This window comes from Psammomys obesus, unplaced genomic scaffold, assembly GCF_907164565.1.
Source record: "Psammomys obesus unplaced genomic scaffold, mPsaObe1.curated_primary_1811, whole genome shotgun sequence".
Classification (NCBI taxonomy): Eukaryota; Metazoa; Chordata; class Mammalia; order Rodentia; family Muridae; genus Psammomys; species Psammomys obesus.
The window spans coordinates 523940-541136 of record NW_026594377.1 but is presented as its reverse complement, the minus strand read 5'-3'; the positions used below and the strand labels follow the sequence as shown (position 1 = coordinate 541136).

The window sequence follows — 17197 nt, the reverse complement described above, 5'->3', positions numbered from 1 at the left end:
ACCCTGGAACCCCCAGACCCTTGGAACAGGCCCCTGGTGAGCCTGTGTGAGGCCAGGGTCCATCCCAGTCTATTCCTAAAGGAAATTACTTTGGTTGCTTCACTCCTTTGACCCCAGACCTCGGAAGGCTGAGGCCGGAGGATGACCAGCCAGTTGTTGGAAGCCAGCACCAGCCACAGCCTGTTTGAGCCTGGAGTGAGTCCCCAGTAGGTGACATGGGACACACAATGACAGGTTTCAACAACTTTATTGGCTTCTGGGTAAAAAGTGAGGGGTCTCCTCCCAGAGAGCAGGCTGGCCGATCTTCTCTTCCAGGGTCCCAGACACCAGGTGGGGGCGCTCGGCAGGAACTCTGGGGTCAAAGACAAGGCACACTGTGCTACAGGAGTCTTGGAGGACCGAACAGCCATCAAGAGGCTAAGACACTTGAGGTACCGAGGGGTCCCCTAAACCAGCCATAACCCCAACGCCAGGCAGGCCAAACAGGAAGCCCTTCCTAAGGTGTGGCTGGGCAGCCCTGACAGGGCCACGCCATGCCATGCCGTGGGGATGAAGCCTGGTGCCACTCAGCATGAGACTTCTTAAAAAAATAAAAGAAAAAAAAAAGGGTGTCCCAGCAAAGAGGCTTCAAGGACTACAGAGTGAAACCACTAAAAAAAAAGAAAAAAAGAAAAAGTTACCCCCAAACCTAGCTCTGAGAGGCCCCAGACAAGGCATGTCCCAGCGCTCACACACACACACAGTGTCATGACTCCTTTCTGCAGGCGGACACACATGCTTCCCACCGCAGCAGGGGAAGGGTTTAGGAAGCTGTGCAGGGTCTCCACCTGTCCCTGTCATGTTTCAAGATTTGTTTTACTTTTAATTCTGTATCTATGAGGGCAAAGTGTCTGGGGAAAGCAGGAGATGCCGGTCCCCTGGGGCAGGGGTCAGCTTGTGTAAGCCGCCTCCTGTGGTGCTGCCTGCCCAACGAGGGAACACAGGAGCAAGCAGCTGCTGTCCACACCAAGCTGCCTTTCCGGGGCCAGTCCCTCCTCTCCCACTCTCCTCCTTTTCTCCCTCCCTCTTCCCCTCTGTTCCTCCCTCTCCCCTTCTTCCTCCCTATCTCTCCCTCCCTCTCCCTCTTCCTCCCACTCTCTCTGTCCCTCTCTCTTCTCCTCTGTCTCTCTCCCTCAGCCACACAGGTGGGCAATTTTTTTGTTTTCCAGGGGGCTTTGTATTCCTCACTTCAAGGCTATCCTCCTGCTCATCCTCACGTGCTGAAGTTCCGGTAGAGACGGTAGGTGCAGGCTCTCTCCTTCGCTTACTCCCCCTTTATTTTGTAGGCTTGTGATAGGCACATGTGCTGACTGTGCAGGGCAGAGGGCAGCTTTTGGGGGGGGCACTGCTCTCTGTCCACCTTGTGGTTCTTGAAGATCAAGCCCAGTGTTTAGGTTTGGTAGCAACTGTCCACTGGGCCGTTGCACCAGCCCAGTCTTCTTACTCTCGTCTTGGTTTTTGTTTTGTGTTAAGACAAAGTCTTGTGTAGTACGGCCTCTAACTCTCTATGCAGGGAGGCTGGCCTTGAACTCCTGACTCTCCTGCCTCCAGTGCCTGGACAATGCCTAGCTAGATGTGATGCTTACAGCCTGGGAGTTCCAGCACAGAGCTGTGGCTCATGATCCTGAAACCAGATAAGCACCAATGACAGGAACGCCTCCCAGGATCTGGCTTTCCAGAGCCAGACACCGAGTCGGTTCCATTCCCCTTGAGCTGCAGGCAAAGGGCAGGAGCTGCAGGCCCTGTCTCACAGCCCAGACACTGTGCTGGGGGGGGGCATTTCACCTGACATGCTCCCCCCCGGCCTGCGTGCAGAGATGGCAGGCTGCAGGGGGCAAGCTGGGTCTGTATTTGGGCTGCCATCTGTACTCCCACAGGGGTCCCGACGGGACTGTGCTTTCTCTCAGGGCTGAGATGGTGAATAAGGCTTTGTTTCTTCTGTTCTCAGAGGGACTTCTGGGCTCAGACACTCCAAGGGGTAGGGAGGTCAAAGCAGTCTAGACAGTGGGAGGGAAGGGACAGGGCGGAGGCTCTTCCCTCGAACACAGCGAGGTCACTCTCAGGGCGAGGGCACAGGCAGCCTGTGCTCACAGCAGCTGGCCTGGCTTCCAGCCCAAACTTCTCACACAAAAGCACCTTGAATCCACTTTTCCAGCCTTCCCTCGGCCTCAGGGGTCCACAGTTTTCTGAAGGTTTCCATGCCAGCCATGAGCAGAGTAGAACATGAGATTTACGTTTCAGGGATGCGGAGGCAGAAGTTTAGACTTCTACTACATAGTGAGCATGGAGCCAGGCTGGGCTACACAAGAGCCTGTCTCAAAATAAAATAAATTCAAAAGATCTAGGCCCCACTGTGGTGATCCAGCCTCCGCTTCCCACGCCTAAGCTGACAGTGCAGATCAGACACTTTCTCAGGCTGGCTAAGACCCCAGACACCACCAGCACTGCCTCTATGTGTGCCCCTGGCCTCAAACCTATGCCAACGTTACTTCTCTTCATCCATCAGTCGCCCTTGGCCTGGCTTTCTGCTTGGCTATATGCTTCAGTAAGGGCCAGCCCTGCCCACCTCAGGCCCCACCCACCAGAGTCCCTCCCACAGGACCCTCCTACCTCTCCCAGGCCTGCCCACCCCATTCCCCTCTCCTAAGGCCAGAAAGAGGGTGATGAGCAGCAGGCCCGCAGGTGACCTGGTCCTTAAGAGTCAAATGTGGACAGTCTAGCCAACACCTGGCAACTACAGGCCCCCCCAACTAACCAAAAAACAAGGAGAAAAGGGAGAAAAATCAAAAGCTTTTGGGCCAGGGCAGAGGCTTATTTAATGGGTGCCTAAATAAACAAATAAGAGCCCAGCCTCCTGTCCCGGATCCCCTCAGCTCAGCAGCGGGAATTAGAAAATGCACACACACACCGTGAAGAGGGTAAGTCCCGTCTCCGAACAGCAGGGCGTGACGGTCCTAGCACAGGTGAAGTGAGGAAGGATGGAGCTGTGTTTTGCAGTGGCTGCACCCTCCCCAGCCTTCCTACACACCCCTGACTCCCTTCCAGGGTCCTGCCTGAGATCTGAGGAATCTGAGAGAAGAGCACAGCCTGGCGTCCACCTCAAGATAATTTGCCAGGCGATGACATCTGCGGCAGGGGGACTGCCACAGCTGGAAGGCCAGCCTGAGCTACAGAGTTCAGGTAGAGAGACCCTGCCTCATAACACAAAAACCAAATAAAGACATGGGAACAGACCAGGTACAGCGCTGCATCTCTGTCATGCCAAGGGAGGCTGAGGCAGGAGAATCAGGTCACCTGCCTGGTCTCCATGGCATAAAACCCCCCCTGCTCTGGGGGACCCTTACTCCTGAGCCTCCACAGGCAGAAGAGCCATGCTCATGTTCAGCTGGGACACTGGGGGCGCTCTCCTCATGGGGGTGGGTGATAGCACAGCGCAGGGGCTGCAGAGCCCTGTTTATGTAAACTGCTGGCCTAAACCCACAGTTGTTTTTGCAGGGACAGCAAGTCATCCTGCAGCACCCAGATCCGCAAGTGGCACCAGGGAAAGCCCAAACACAGATCAACAGGACGGTGGCAAGAGGAAACCACATCAGAACAGCCAACATTTGAGCTTAAAAGTAGCCGGGCCCAGGAGGAATGCCATCTGTCCTGTACTGGGCAGGCTGAGGTAGGAGGGTCAGGAGTTCAAAGTCAGCCTCAGTTTCACAGTGCAGTGGAGGCTACCCTGGGCTACATGAGACCCTGTCTCACCAACAACAGAAAGATCCAGGGATGAGAAGTCACCCAGAGTCAAGATCCATCTAAAACAGCTGGGGACGTTGAGGCTTTCCTCTGTCCCTCCACAAAACAGAAGGCAGTGCCAAGATGTATGTGGCTTCCGGTGGCTGGGACTGCATTTTGTTTTGGATCAAGTCCAGGTCACATGTCAAATCCAGCCCCTGCTGACAGCCCCTCCCCTCTCAGCCTGGAAGTTCAAAGTCAGTAGGAGACAAAGGCTGGCTGGAGTCCCAGGCACACTTCCAAACAGCTTACAGAACGTCCCTGTGGCTGATGCAACATGCAGGGACAGGCCTGGGCTGCAGCCACTGGCCCCAGGTCCCCAAGGGACACTAGACACTACCTATGTCATGATGGAAAAAATGCACAGATGCTGGGTAATGGTTCACTGTGGGGGTCCCAGGTGGAGGATGGAGGACCAGGAGCTCAGATCCTTACAGAATAAATTCAAATGGCCAGCCTGGGCTACCTGAGACCCTGTCTCAAAAAATGACAACAAACACTCTAAATTTTAGAGTCTAAAAAAAAATCAAAAAGAAAACAAGAGAAGGTGGTCAGGGTCAGCTCCCCACAGGCACCAGAGGCCACTTCGGCCAGGCCCTTGGTGGCCATAACAGCCTGCTCTTCTGAGCACAAGGGACCCACTATGGAGACCCAAAGTATGATGGCATTTTTGGGGGCAGGAGGCAAAAGAGGCCCCAGGAGAAAAAAAAGACACTTGTTGGCTAAGCCTGAAGTTTTAAAAATGGGAATATAAATTACTCTGTTCACTAATCTAGCACTGAAGAGGAGGGGAACGACACAGGGGATGGGCAGGGACAGAGATTAGAGACAGAGAGGAGAGAAAAGGCAGCCAACCCCGGTGGCTTTGCTGGGGACATCCAGGGTTGAGGACATGGATTAGAGCCAGACTCCTTTATGGTGCTTCCGAGACCCCAGCCACAGGGAAAGCTCCAACTCCCTGTTCACAGACCTGGAAAAGCAGAGTGTGCAGCCCGGCAGGCACGCAGGTCAGCAGTCCCCGGCCTGGCCTCAAGCACAGCAGCTGTGTCCCTAGACACAGGATGCTATCCAGGCAGAGCGTCCATTCACCTGTGGTCCGCCAGGAGGAGGGACAGATGTGTGTCAGGACTTCCCTGGGCCCGGCTGTGTCCCTTCTCACGGCACCCAGGGGTGCTTGGCTGTCAGTGCTGGTGGTAACAGTCGATGTCCCCCTCCGCCTGCTCCAGGACACCTAGCATCTCCTCAATGATGGCCCGTAGCGCGCGGCCTAGCTGGTCGGCATTGTAGGGCTTGCCCAGCGGGGGCACGTGGACAAAGGCTGAGCGGCCACGGCCCTGGTAGAGCGAGGTGTAGTAGGTAAAGTCACATAGGTACCTGAGAAGGGGGGAAGGACAGACTGAGGTCACAGAATCAGTCCCAGGCCACGCCACCCTCTGCGGAGCTCTCCAAAGCCCTGTGCTAGGGGCACATTTGGGAGGTTGTGGGGAGCCCAGGGGTCAGAGGAATTTGGGGGACCCTGGCAGCCTTCTCTCCATTTTCTAAACACTTATTTTGCTGGGCATGATGTTGCACAGCTTTATTCCCAGCATTCAGAAAGCAGAGGCAGGTGGGTGTCTGAGTCTGAGGCCAGCCTGGTCTATGCAGAGAGTTCCAGGCCAGCCTGGGCTACACAGAGAAAGCCTGTCTAAAAACCTAAGGTAGAGAGTGACTGTTCAAACCCTACCCCCGCCTCAGCTCACTGGAAGGGAACCCCACTGCGTGCCTGGAAGCCCACCTGCCAGCATCTTGGGAGATGGTGACAGACACATCCAGCCCCAGTGTGGTCACCCTTTTGCACACTGCATCCATGTCGATGATGGAGTCGATGCTCTCCGGGCCGTCCTCCACGCAGCACTGTGAGCCGGGGCAGAAGCGGCAGTTATCCAGGCCTTTGTAGCCCTTGTTGTGTCCACATTTCTCCAGTGTCACTGTGGTGGCCATGCCGGACACACCAACATGCACCACCAGCTGGGGACAGAGGGGTGGGGCTCAGCGCGAGGGACACCCACCCATGCACACAGATGCAAACACAGTAAGTCCTTTTTGTTGTTGTCACAAAATGAGATGCTATGTAGCTGCTGTAAAAGCCCAAGCCAGGCTGTTTCCCTCTCCAGCACCAGCCTGTCTGCTTCCTGCCATGATGCTCGCAGCCCCCAGGACACTGAGCATGGCCCCTAAGTCAGATACGGGCTTTATGAGTGGACGTGGTGCCTCCTCACAGTGCCTGAGCCGGGGGTGGGGAGCCCCAGCGCCACTCACCTGTGGGCTGTGCTTCTCCCAGAGTGCGGGGATGAGCCGCTGAACCGTCTGGTACTCCACCGGGATCTGGTACACATGCAGGTCCACGCTGTCCCCAAGGCCCAGCTTCTCCAGCTCCTGAGGCAAAGGCGGGGGTGGGGGCATGGAGCGAGGCTGCAGAGACCTTCCTGCCTACAGACACCAGGCAGCTCAGCCTGGGGGGGGTCAATCCGCTCACCCCAGCACTTGGGAGATGGAGGTGGGATCAGGAGTTTGAGGTCGTCTTCAGCTACACAGAAAACCTGAAGGCAGCCTGGGCTACGTGAGAACCTGCTCCTCCTCAAAAAAGGTATTAACTACACACAAACCAATGAGCACCAGTAGTGGCCAGAGTATCGGTAGATTTTCCTTGAAGCCACCTCGGGGCTGCCTGGGAAATGCCTTGCTGCTGGAGCACAGGCTGGTCTGGAGAAGGATCCCTAATAACCCATTTCTGCAATAAACACAGTACTGGGGTGAGGAGGCTAAGCCAGGAATCGCTGTCCTGTTGCTGAGAATTGCCTTAACACTTGAGAAACTGAGGCAGAAGAATTACATTAAGGCCAGTCTGGGTCACATAGTGCCTGAGACCCTGCTTCACATAAACAAGAAACAAAAGCCAAAAAGGTTTGGGCTTCAAGCCTAGCCGTTACAGCGCTTGTGGCTCAGTGGGTAGAGTGATCAACTAGCTCGCGGGGAAGGCCTGGGTCCCATCCCCAGCACCGCGTAACCCGGGTGTGGGGTGCACACTCGTCACCCCAACACTTGGGGGGCGGGGGCAGGGAGAGCGGGAGCTCGAGGAGGCCCTGTCTCAACAGAACAGCATGATAGACTTAAACAAAAAACCTGAAGGAATTTAAAAACGAACAGAAGGGGCTGAAGAGGTGGCTCAGAGGGTAAGAGCACTGTCTGCCCTTGCAGAGGAGTCAATTCCCAGCACCACGTGGGGGCTCACGGCCATCTGGAGCCCGCTTCTGCCCCGCAGATGTGCATGCAAACAGAACACTGTATACACACATAATAAATAGAATGTTTATTTGCTTATTGGTCGGTCGTTTGGTTTAACGTAGGAGTGCTCTGCACACTGGGGGGGGGGGGCATCATAACACGTGATGGTTGGGAGCCACCAGGTGGGTGCCAGGAATTGAACTCAGGACCTCTAAAAGAGCAGCCAGTGTTCTTAACCGCAGAGCCACTTCCTTAGCCCCAAATAAAATCTTTAAAAAATAAAAAAATAAATAAATAACCAACAGGACTAGTTTCTTCAGACTGTGCTAGGGCTGGGAAAGTGTGCCACCTGCTGGGTGAGTAGGGAAGGGGCAAAGGGTAAGCTGTCTCCATGGCAACTGCATTTGATGGCCTTTTGAACTTCACTAGTTAACAAAGTAGGATGTACACACACACACACACACACACACACACACACACACACACACACCCTTACCCTTGGAGCATTCAAGAGGCTGGGGCAGGAGGGCTGTTGTGAGTTTCAGGCAAGCCTGGGCTACTGAGACACTATCTCAAAAATCAAAACAAAGGCTGCACCACGGATGGCTCAGCGGTAAGAGCCGTGCCGCTCTTCCAGAGGATGTGGCTTCAGCTCCTGCATCAGGTGGTTCGCCTGTCCCCAGCCCCAGGCCCTGGCTTCTGGGCCTCTGCACTCATGGATACATGCTGTCCAACAGGTGTTCACACATGCATAATTAAAATAAACCTAATAAAAAACAAAAATCAAACAAAAGAAAAGGCCCAGCATGATGTTCCTGTCACCCACAGTATACCAGGCAGGAGTCCAAAGTCAGTCTGGGCTAAAGAGTGAGTGCGTTGGAAGCCAGCCTGAGCTACATGGTACCCTGTCCAAAAAAGTCAGATGTGGCTGTGTACACATTTAACCTTTGCACTTGGGACACAGAGGCAGGAAGATTTCAGAATTTGAGGCCAACCTGGTCTACAGAGCAAGTTCTAGGACAGCCAAACCTACATAGTGGAACTCTTTCTCTCTCTCTAAAAAAAAAAAAAAAAAGCAACAAACAAACTAACAAAATAGTAAAACCAGCCAGGGGTGGCGGCACACACCTTTAATCTCAGCACTCTGTGAAGCAGAGGCAGGCAGATTTCTGTGAGTTTGAGGCTACACAGAGAAACCCTTGAAAACACACACACACACACACACACACACACACACACACACACCAACTAATAAGTAAAACAAATCACTCCATAACCTCTCACCCAGACTCTTTCTCAGTGTTTCCCATGAGCCCCGGTGATCCCACTCCTGTGTGTTTTATTTGAATCAGCGTATAAATCTGTATTTAAGAAAAGCAGGAAACGAAGCCAGGGCCCAGGCATCAAGAGAGGAAGCCAGTACTGTTCACCAGCATCACAACTCTTGAGGAGTGTGCTCAGGACAGGACAAGGCCGCCCACCCATGCGCACGCATATCAAGCCACCATAGGTGACTGGCCTTCACTAGCACCGGGGACCACAGCACTTCAGGTTTTGAAGCTGGCACGCACCATCATGCCTGCAATGGAGTCTGAGAGAGTGACACTGTCTCAAAAAAAAAAAAAAAAAAAAAAAAAGTTAAGTCTTATGTTAGCAAACAGTTGCTTTTGTTTCTGAACAGGATGTCACTATCTCTCATGCCATCTAGGCCTCCTAATCCTCCTGCTGTTGCCTCCCTGTGCTGGGAGCGCAGCTGTGAGCCATCAAAGCTAGTTACCTCAGCTTGAGAACAGCTGTGATGGCCCTGGGGTCCTCGGGAACCTGGCAGCGCTGCTATGAATGGCTGCCCGGCCTACAGAGGCTCATGCTGTTCCCACGGAACCCACATTGTTCCAAATGGAAGTCACTAAATGTGTGGCACAATCCGAAGCAAGCTGGATAGACAGACACATACCAGGATATTAATGAAGGTGCATGCCTGTCAGCACTTGTGAGGCTGAGGCAGAAGACCCAGGAATTCAAAGTCAGCCTTGGCTGATAGTGAGTTGGAGGCTAGCCTGGGCTACTTGAGACCCTGTCTCAAAAAACAAACAAAATGTCTGGTATGGTGGCACAGACATTTAATCCCAGCACATAGGAGACAAGGCCAGGAGAGGCTCTTGGTCAAGATCAACCTGGTCTACAGAGCGAGTTCCAGAATAGCCAGGATTACACAGAGGAACCTGTCTCAAAAAAACAGACAAAAGAAACCCATGCACACCAAATCAACAGCTGGAGTCTGCCTGGGTAGGGCTCGCCCTCAGGTGGCAGACTCAGGTATGGACAGGATGAACAGCCTGGAACACAGGGCTTCTTCACACAGGAAGCCTGAGGTGCAAGCGGGTGTCTACTGTCCACCCCTGGGAAGGCCAGGAGCCTCCTGGACACACAGGCCCTTTAAGCTGACACTCTGCTTTCTATGGGGACTCTATGGCTGGCACGGACGGACAGGCAGAAGAAGGTGTCACCTTCACCTGCCTCTGCCTTTCCTCTGCACAGCTGATCCCAGCTCTCCTGAAGAAGGGGGCCATGAGCCTCAAAGCGCACTCCCTGCATCCTGGCTTGACACCCAACAGCCTGGAAAGCACCAGGCAGGAGCCTCAGCTGCAGCATTGTCCCTGGTCGCCTACCTGAAAAGCCCCCATTGCAAAAGCAGGCAGGACTGCATCTGACTGATTCCCTCGACCCCTCCACAAAGCCCTCTTTGTTTGCTGGTACCCTTAGCAGGTCTGTCTAGACTCTGGTGGCAGTAATTATCCCCGAATGTCACCGTGTCTGTGGCCTGCTCAGGGACAGCCTACAGAAACCAGCCAGAGGCAGCCTGCCTGGCCCTTGACACTCCAGACCTGGGGGGAAATAAAGAAAAGCTGGGAGGGAGAGTGCCCTCTGTGATCCCAGCATTCGGGAAACTGAGGCAGGAGAAGCACCTTTAGTTTGAAGCCAGCCAAGACTAGGGAGTAAGGTCCTGACTGGAAACCAATCAATCAGTTTGATCAAGCGATCAAAGGAGGCAGGCATGATGGTGTACACCTGTCACCCCGAGCTGGGGATGCTGAGGCAGGAGGATCGGGAGCTCAAGGTCAGCCAGGATGAAACCCTGTCTCAAGCCTTAAAAAACAAAACAAAACAGCAACAAAACAGTAAGGTCTGGGGAGAGAGCTCCAGGGCAGTGGAGCTTGTGGCCCAGCCTGGCAAGCCAGGACCCATCCTGGGGACCACTTCATGGGAGGAGAGACGCCAGCCCAGCAAGCTGCCCTCTGATCTCCACATGCATGCGGTTCCACACAATGAAGAAACGCATAAAGAAGTGGAAAAGTTCAAGGAGTAAGATGAGGAACAGCCTGGATCTCTGTGCAGCACGAAGTTCCCCCTTGGCGCCCCAAAGCTCCAAGGGAATTCCCAAAGATTGTTTAATTGATTTTTCCTTCCCATTTACATGCAGATGGTGTTGTCTGGGGCCCAGGAATCCAGACACTGGCTTTGTGTCCACTCAGCCCGTGAAGCCTCCCTTCTGTAACTTGCACAAAGCCAGACACACAAGTCTTCAGAGACATACTGGTTCTTTTTGTCTGGGGCTCCAGGGAGCGGGTGTGCAAGTAGGGGCCCCAGCCACACTCCCATCTGCAAGGTCCTGGGGACCCTGGGGTCCTCTGTCGGGCTTGCAGAGTGCAGGTGGGAGAGAAAAGGGGCGGTGGCAGAGCGGCTGAGCTCTCTGAGGTCTGTAGTGAGGGAGGGTGACAAGCTGATGGGGGGGTGAGAGGAGGGAACCCTTAAATCACAGGGCTAATGGGCTAAAATTAATCCGGGCCCGGCTGCCATCTCTCCAGCTGATTTATCGAAGAATTAAACGTCTGTCTCTCTCCACTCAATTGTTCCCTGGCCTGTCTGTCTCAATGTCCCATCTGGCCAGGAAACACAAGTTAGTAGGGTGGCTCCCTGGATGAGGCTCTTGCAGGCCCTCCCGCCCCCACTGCAGGCTCCCAGCACAGAAGCTGAGGCCGAGGGCCCTGCCTCCTACCCAGGGCTGCGCCCTTGCCCATGGTGCCCATCTGCTCCCCAGCCTCAGCAGGAGTAGCGGCTGGCCAGGATGCCCCAAACTTCTCAAGTTAGTTTGTTTTAGACCCTGTTTTAGCCAGGGTCTCAGTGTGGAGCCCTGGCTGGCCTAGAACTCTCTTTGTAGACCACACTGGCCTTGAACTCACAGACCTCCAGACTGCTGCCTCCAGAGTGCTGGGACTAAAGGTGTGTGCCACAACAGCAGGCCAATGGTGTGGTTCTAGTACTTAGAGCATGCTGAGGCAGGAGGATCATGAGCTTGAAGTTAGCCTGGGCTATACAATGAGATCTAAGCTTACAAAAATAGTCAAAAAATAAAAATAAATAAAAAGCACTCAAGAATGGATTTGCATCTGAGATGTTTGCGCTGTTTTTAAACACATGGAAAGACACTCAGCTCCAGGCTAGGCTCCCCCAGATCAGAATTACCTGCACAGCGATCCAGCTGGCATTCACAGTATGCTCCCCAAAAGGGCCGAACCCTGAAAACAGGAAAAGACGTTACTCTCTCTTCCCACCTCAGCGTTCTAGAACCTTGTCACCCCGACATATCCTCATCCTAGTTTCTCACCCATTCCTTCCAGGTGTGCTCCAGCTGTGGGCCAGCGGCCTCCACTTGCTGAGTGCTGGAATGACAGGTACTGGCTTCGTTGTCCCCCCTATGACCTGACACCTGGGAGCACCCAGAGAGACAGAGCCTCTCCAGTCACTTTGTTCTCCAGCCTCAGTGTCTGGGGCAGACCAGGCTGTGGGCCGCCATCAGGTGCTACCCCTTGAGGGGTAGCTCTGGAGGCTTTGGGGTCTCTCCAGACAGGGCTACCTGGACACCAGCTGTTTCTGATCATTTCAACCTCAGGCCCATGTCTGACCAAGACAGACTCCAGAGGCATTGTGTCATTTGGCTCGTCCCCTCTGATGACAGGGTTTCCAGGGCCTACCTGTCATGGGCAAAGACTGAGCAGTCAGAGGGAGCTAATGTGACGAGGCCACACAGCGAGAGAGTGGAGAGGCTGGGATTCAAATCCTGCTTGAGTAAACTGGCCTCCCTCTCTAGCCACTGGGTTGAAAAAAACATTGAGAAAACAAAAGAGAAAAACCCAAACCAGCCCACCTGGCTCCTAGCTCTGGATGATGGGACTGCAGGTGTGAGAACCCAGAGCCGGGAGCTATGTGGCCTCAGGCAGTGTCCAGAGGCTGCCCCAAGAGAACTTTGAGTTTCAGGCCAGTCCAGCCGCACGAGACCCTGCTTCAAAATAAACAAATAGAGCCAGAAAGATAGCTCAGTTTGTTTGTCACACAAGGTCCTGAGTTCAGATCTCCAGCACCATATTCAAGCACAGTGCGGCAGCCCAGGTTTGTGTCCCAGGACTGGGAAAGCAGACAGGCAGAGCCCAGGGCTCATAGCCAGTCAACCTACTCTAATTGGCAGGCCTTAGAGCAGTGTGTCTCAGGCTTCCTAATGCTGCCACCCTTTATTTTCATTGCTACTCAGTAACTGTAATTTTGCTACTGTTATGAATCATAATGTAAAATAACTGTATTTTCCCATGGTCTTAGGCAACCCCTGTGAAAGGGTTGACTGCCTGAATGAGTTCCAAATGAAAGTTTCTCCAAACTCAAGTAGAGTAAAGCCTGAGAAATGACTCCAACGGTTGACCTACCCCCTCCCCGCTCCTCCACCCCCCCACTCCTCTATGCCCCCCCCCCAGTTTCACCTGCTGCCTGTGTTAAGAGGGCCACCATACCTCAGGACAGCAGGTAGAGGCCACATCTTGGGGGCACCTCATCATTGTGGCACATGCCACATTTGGAAACAATCACCCTGAATTTGTAGCCGGCCTGGGTCACAGGTGTTCCAGGTCGGTAGCGGACACAGCGATAGAATGAGACCAACCAAACAACCAGCCACACACAGGGGATTACAGCTGTCCCGCAGGGCGCGGCCTTCTCCATTTTCGGGGGTGTTACAGCCCCAACCTCCCCGTTACAAAACACCTGTAGGAGTCTTCCTGGGCCGCTCGCTGTGGCCTCTCCAAGCAGAGGTTAAGCAGAGTGCCCTCCTCCAAGGCCTGCTGGAGTTGACTCCACCAAGTGGCCTAGACTGAGTCTCAGGAAATAAGAACAGTTGGCTTCAGGGGGTGTTGATGATAGTAGGAACTGGGTTCAAGAATCCCTGGGTCATTCTGGAGTCAGGCTGATGTAGGCCCAACACCTGCCCCAAACTGGGTTGCAGGCCCCCCAACAATGCAGGGTGCCAAGAGTGGAGGCTGAGCGGATCGTGTGTCACCGGGACTTTTCCTGGCCGTAAACCCGCCTTTGTCCCCGGGGGCAGCAGGTGGGGACAGGCCGGAGCTCTGGAGGGGCGGAGAGGGGCTGCAGCGCGCGAGGGGACCTGTCTGCACCCCAGTCCCCGGGGACCCCTAACTCCGGGCCGCGGAATCCCGGACATTTCAGGTCGCCGGGGCCGAACGGTGCTGTCGCGGGCGGCGACAACTGCAAAACTGAAGCAACCGCAAGCGCCTTTCCCGCCGTCCCCGGCCCAGCCGCACCTACCGGTCACCACCACCGCCTTTCGCGGCTGCTCCATGGCGGGATGCGTTCACTAGGACCGTGGCGGCGGGGACTAGCGGGGACACGGACCGCCGAGCCCCGCCCGCCCGTCCGGCCCCGCCCCCTAACGCTGGGCCTGCGCGGCCACGTCCTGGCCACGCCCCCGAGCAGCAGAGCCCGCTCCTGCGCTGCACGGCGGGTCCCGCGGAGCCCCACGCGCACCGCTACGCCTCGACCCCAGGCCTGGCCTCGCCATTCTCTGGCCACGCCCCTAAAAGGCACACCCCTCTACACACCGCCCCCGAGCTTTCCAAAGCCCCACCTCCAGGTCCTTCTTGGGACCCAGCCCGCCCCAGACACGCCCCCAAACATCACCTCGCCCCAACCCACCGGGACCCAGGTCATGCACCCCAGCATGCCCTCCAGTGCAGCTTCGCCCTGAACCTTCCAAAGCCCCTCCCGGTAGCTGCCCACGTGCCCACCTAGACCCCCGCCTGGCCCTGCCTCAGGCCACACCCTCCAGAACTTCTTTCTGACATCCAGTCCCCGCCCCGAGCTCTGCCCCGAGCCTCGTCCATCCACACCCAGGCCTGGGCAATGACCTCCCTTCCTCATAAGCCCCTGAAATGCTGAGCATGGATACCAGGTCGGCCCCAGTCTACCAGCGACAGGGCAATTCGCTTTCCTGGAGCCATGCTCCGCCCAATGCTTGGCAGACCCTGCCCAGCCCCGCTCGGCCCCTGTCTGGCCACGCCCATTCTCATCCAGGACCCTCCTCCTTGTTTTGTGTTATCTCAGACGCCCCAAGCCCCGCCTGCCATGCTTAAGAGGGCCATGGGAGTGTAGCCCTGTCCACCAGCCCTGTCTACCGTTCCCAGCCTCTTTCCCTTCCTGGAAGAAGGAAGCATTTACTTCATAGAATGTAGCCCATTACAAGCTCACACACAAGGGCCACGCACTGAGCACCTCTGATTATTTCTTTATTATCATCCATTAAGCACCGACTGTGTACCTCAGAAAGGTCTGGATGTGGGGGTTAGGGACGCTTTCTGTTCACTCATCACAGTTTACAAACAAGGACACGTGGATGTGAGCTCTCCCGACTCCAGCCGGAAGAAGGCACAAGGGTCACTCCAGCAGAAGGCTGAGGGAGGGACCCACGAGGAGGAAGGGAGACCCACCCAGGGCTTTGGCTCGCTGCCAAGGAGCCTAGGGCCGCAGGGGCTACTTCCTTCCGTGGTTGCTGCTCCCCCCCCCCCCCCCCCCCCCGCCGCAGGGCCTCTGCTCCGGGGCACACCTGCACTGTCCAGATTGCCTCCTGCCGACCTGTCACCTTCTTTAAGGGAGACTCCTTTCCATCCCCCACCTGGACGTCTCTGGGCTCCTGTCTTTTTCTGGCTGTCACCTCCCGCAGCACCTCTCTTGTCTGCCCACCCAGTCTCTCCCAGAACCCCTATTTTTCTAGTTTGTTTCTTCGATCTTATTCGTTACTATGGTGTGTGTCATTTCATGTGCTTTAGGGGCTGGCCTCACAGGCAGAGGCTTTGCTGAAGGGTAGCATTTGACCCGGTGCCCAGCACCTGGGACACCCCCTGCCAACCCTGCATCTTCTGTTGTGATTTCTTCAAAACACCCAGAAAGAGAAAACAGAGCCCCTGGCCTTGTCCCCAAAGGCAGGGTGGGGCCTTGGACTGAGCCAGAGGCATCATGTTCCAAGGAGCTGTGACCCCCATGTTCCAGGACACTGGGAGTGGACCGGCTCCCCTGCACCCACCCTTTCTCTGACTGCCCAGTGGGTAAACAGACAACGTGACCACTCCACAGTATGTTCTAAGGCCGAGGTTTCCATTGTCCAGAGCATGGAGAGGAAGCAGTAGGCTGGACACGGCCAGAGCTATCTGTGAGAGAGGAGAGCACAGCAGGACATAGAGAACACAGAGTGAGAGAACAAGAGCAGAGAGAGAGAGAGACAGAGACACAGAGAGAGACAGAGAGTGTCAGAGGGAGACAGAGCAAATGGCTGAAATAGCAGGGTTATGAGGCGAATGAGCTGGAGGAGGGAGGCCTGTGAGTTTGAAGGAGTGTAGGGTGGGGAAGAAGGTGAGAAGGGCTACCAGGCCTGTGGATGTGTGACAGTTACTCTGACACACGTACTTTGATATGCTGATAGGTTTAGCCATGGCTAGCTATGACCCTTCTGCCAGAGAAAGAGAAATGGCTCCTTTTGGTAGATGGAAATAGTTTCCCAAATTCTTGAGAAATGCTGGCTTTTATCTCCCCACAAGAAATCCTTTATAGTCCAGACTGAGGCCATTTCTGGGTATCTGGGTAGCTCTTTGAGGTTTGGAGAAATCGTTTCTTTTGGACATGACCCTGGGGAGTCCTGTGTGCAAACCCAGGGTGGAGGTCACACTCAACTCAGCTCTCTGGGCTCTGGCAGCCTCTCAGGGCGGGCAGAACCTTGCCAGCTCCCCAAGGGTCTGGGCCAACCTTACACCACCCAAAGCCGGGTTCATATTCCAGAGGTTCCCTGACGGCCTCCAACCAGCTGTGGGGCAAAGCTCCCAAGAAGCCAGTATGGGACATACTCAGTGTGAACAATCTCCCCACAAGCCTTAGGACCTGAGTTCGAATCCCCAAACTGATGTAATGTGCATGCCAGCACTGGGGGGTCAGGGGGAAACCAGAGGGTCCCTGGGCTCCACCCAGACAGTTGGAATGCTCTGGGCTCAGGGACAGATTCAGCCTCAAAAACCAAGGTGGAAACCAAAAGAAGAAGGCCCCATATTGACCGCCTCCATGTGCACACACACGAACTCCTCCACCAGGGAGAGCTTAAACACAGGGCTAAGGAAGGCCCAGGGCTCCTGCAGAGGCCCAGATAGTGTGGGGGAGAGGGGTTCCCCCAGTGGTGCAGCTGTGAGCTGTGAGGATTAAACTTGTAGGTTACAAAGAACAAACAAAAGATAAAAAGGAAGGAGAAAAGGAAAGCAGGAAGGGAAGAAAGAAGGAGGGAAGGAAGGAGAGAGGGAAGGAGGGAGGGAAAGAAGGACAGATTGAAGGAATGAATGCAGGGAAGTCTGGGCTGGGCACATCCAGCAGTCCCATGGGAACAAGGCTGGACAATTGGGGAAGAAGGCTGCTGCCCAGAATCCCACTGTGTGCCAAGGCCCTGATCTTCAACAAGCCCAAGAAAAGACTGGGCTGTGGCTCAGAGGGAAGAGGGCTGGCGTTTGACAGCTTGTCTCAAAGCAGCAGTAATTACAATAGTAACAATAATAAAATGATCAGTATTTAAAGATGGCCTCCAGCCCTAGCACTCAGGAGGCAGAGACAAAGGAATCTCTGACTCAAGGCCGTCCTGGTTTTACAATGTGGCTTCTAGGAGTGCAGTGGAAGTTTGTTTTTTTTTTTTTTTTTTAAATTTAGTTATGTTTATGTAAATATGTTTTTGCTTTAATTTCAAGTG

The 17197-nt window shown here is 54.7% G+C and overlaps 1 protein-coding gene across 5 annotated transcripts; it reads right to left on the bottom strand.

The window, feature by feature from the left end:
* Nucleotides 1-228: 228 nt before the first annotated feature.
* On the bottom strand, nucleotides 229-14007 carry Pgpep1 (pyroglutamyl-peptidase I). Of its 5 annotated transcripts, none has more exons than XR_008721468.1 (6): nucleotides 11750-11804; nucleotides 11608-11660; nucleotides 6118-6234; nucleotides 5594-5826; nucleotides 4790-5193; nucleotides 229-352 (listed from the first exon to the last, which is right to left on the bottom strand). XR_008721468.1 is itself a non-coding variant. In XM_055618813.1 (5 exons), the coding sequence occupies exons 1-5, from the start codon at nucleotides 13763-13765 to the stop codon at nucleotides 5001-5003; spliced, it is 630 nt and encodes a 209-aa protein (XP_055474788.1). In that variant the 5' UTR covers nucleotides 13766-14007; the 3' UTR covers nucleotides 4717-5000. The 5 variants fall into 5 exon arrangements, 2 of the variants coding, with proteins under 2 accessions (XP_055474788.1, XP_055474789.1); XR_008721470.1 differs by having other exon boundaries at nucleotides 229-650; nucleotides 4909-5193; XR_008721469.1 differs by having other exon boundaries at nucleotides 4909-5193.
* Nucleotides 14008-17197: the final 3190 nt, after the last annotated feature.